This window comes from Sphaeroforma arctica (assembly GCF_001186125.1).
Source record: "Sphaeroforma arctica JP610 unplaced genomic scaffold supercont1.4793, whole genome shotgun sequence".
NCBI classification, from domain to species: Eukaryota; class Ichthyosporea; order Ichthyophonida; genus Sphaeroforma; species Sphaeroforma arctica.
Window position 1 is genome coordinate 393 of NW_014035765.1, and position 1,876 is coordinate 2,268.

The window sequence follows — 1,876 nt, forward strand, 5'->3', positions numbered from 1 at the left end:
CGGCCCCGAGAAGTACAGTCACATGGTAATTTTAGGGTTTAAAGGTTTACAGTATTAAGCCTAAAACTCTAAAACCCTATCAGTCGCTTCAAACTGTGCTTTTCTGAGGATGCATGGTATGCGAGATGTGTACTTGTGCATATGCCTCTGAAGTTCGGCACAGTATCATATCGTGTTCTATTTTTATACACCGGAGAATTGGGGTAAAGAGCTCAAAGTAGCGTGTAACGGGCACCAGACACGTAGGTCATCGATTGAGTGGTAAGCGTTAAACGTATTGCGCTCAGTAACTGCCGAGTGGAGGAGAAGTATGGGTGATGTGTGTTTGTGAGTGTACCTGTGAGATTTAGTGCATCAACGGATTGCTCCTGTTTATACCTCTTGGGACTGTGGTCGGCCACTTGGCATCAATTAGGACATTCTTAGAATGGCTGTGAATGGAAGGTTACGTTTATATTGGAGGTATGATAAGCTATCATAGGTATACGTATGTACTGTACGTAAACGTATGTATTGTAGGTATCCGTATATATTGGAAGTACACACACATTTATATATATATATAGTATACATATATGTCGTAAGTATACGTATTATTGTACGTATAGGTATATTTTGAAGGTACTCATATATATTGCAAGACGCACACACACACACATATATATATATATATATATAGTATACATATATATCGCAGGTGTACATACAAGTATACATGGCTATTGAATCTGCCACCATTCGCATCACAGGAATGGCATTGACCACGGCGCATTGAGGGAAATCCGCTACATGCAGGAGGTCACCCACGTCAACGTATTGAAGGTACGTTTGCCAACCGGAAAGACCTTTCCACAAACGCACATGTGTGTACATGAAGTACGTGCATGTGCTGCGTTCAGCTATGGAACAGTGGTGTGGTAGTCGTTGGTCCGTGTCTACCATGTCTGGTTAACGTGCAATCGTTCCGCTCACTTGCTGCTACATGAGAGCGACGGAAAGTTGCGCTCTCCTGTGTCACACGACACCTCAGTGTGTATTCTTGCATGTCTATCTCTTTGTTATGTCCCATCCGCTCTTTCACCCACAGTTGCTGGATGTGTATGGTCATGGCAATGAGATGAGTGTGGTGTGTGATGTTATTTAATTATGTGGATTCTTGCATGTCTATCTGTGTGTGATGTCCCATCCGCTCCTTTCTTTCACCTACAGTTGCTGGATGTGTATGGTCATGGTAAGGAGATTAGCTTGGTGTTTGATTTCATGGTGACTGATCTGCAGAAGATCATCAACGATCGCAGTTATCTGTTCTCACCCGGTGATGTTAAGTCGTACATGCTACAGACCATGACAGGCCTCGAGTGCCTGCACGCCAACTGGATATTGCACAGGGTAAGTCATCTGTGTATGTGGTGATGCTTTGTTCCTATTCATATATATGTGTGTGTTTGTGCTTCGTTTGTATTTAAATTTATATGAGTTTGTTCTTCGGTTGTATTCATCCATGTATGTGTTCATGGTTCGTTTGTATCTATGCATTGTTGCTTCGTTTTTAGGTAGGCATATCATAGGTAGGCCTATGCTATTTCATTCATGTGTCGAGAATTCGTCCCCCGGGAGTTTAGTGTGTTGTTCAAGTTCACCTGGTCACAACTAAGGATGTCAAAGGTCGATGTTACAAACATACTCTGAATAATCTGTGTGATAGATGCTTACATACAGCAGTGAATGTCTTTATAAAGTAGGTGTATCTACGTGTGCACAAAATAAATACCATCAAGGTAAAGAACCAGCACAGGCACGAAGCGAAGACATACTTGTAGAGGTGCCTGGATGCAGACCACAGCAGATGCCAGAACATGCACTTCCATTAAATGTA

The 1,876-nt window shown here is 42.3% G+C and overlaps 1 protein-coding gene across 1 annotated transcript; it reads left to right on the top strand.

Annotated features, from left to right (window-relative positions):
• Window positions 1-749: 749 nt before the first annotated feature.
• On the top strand, window positions 750-1,389 carry SARC_14567 (hypothetical protein; the record flags this gene model as incomplete). Its single annotated transcript, XM_014291301.1, has 2 exons — window positions 750-822; window positions 1,210-1,389. Coding segments are annotated over 2 exons (253 nt in total), but the record flags the coding sequence as incomplete, so codon positions are not given.
• Window positions 1,390-1,876: the final 487 nt, after the last annotated feature.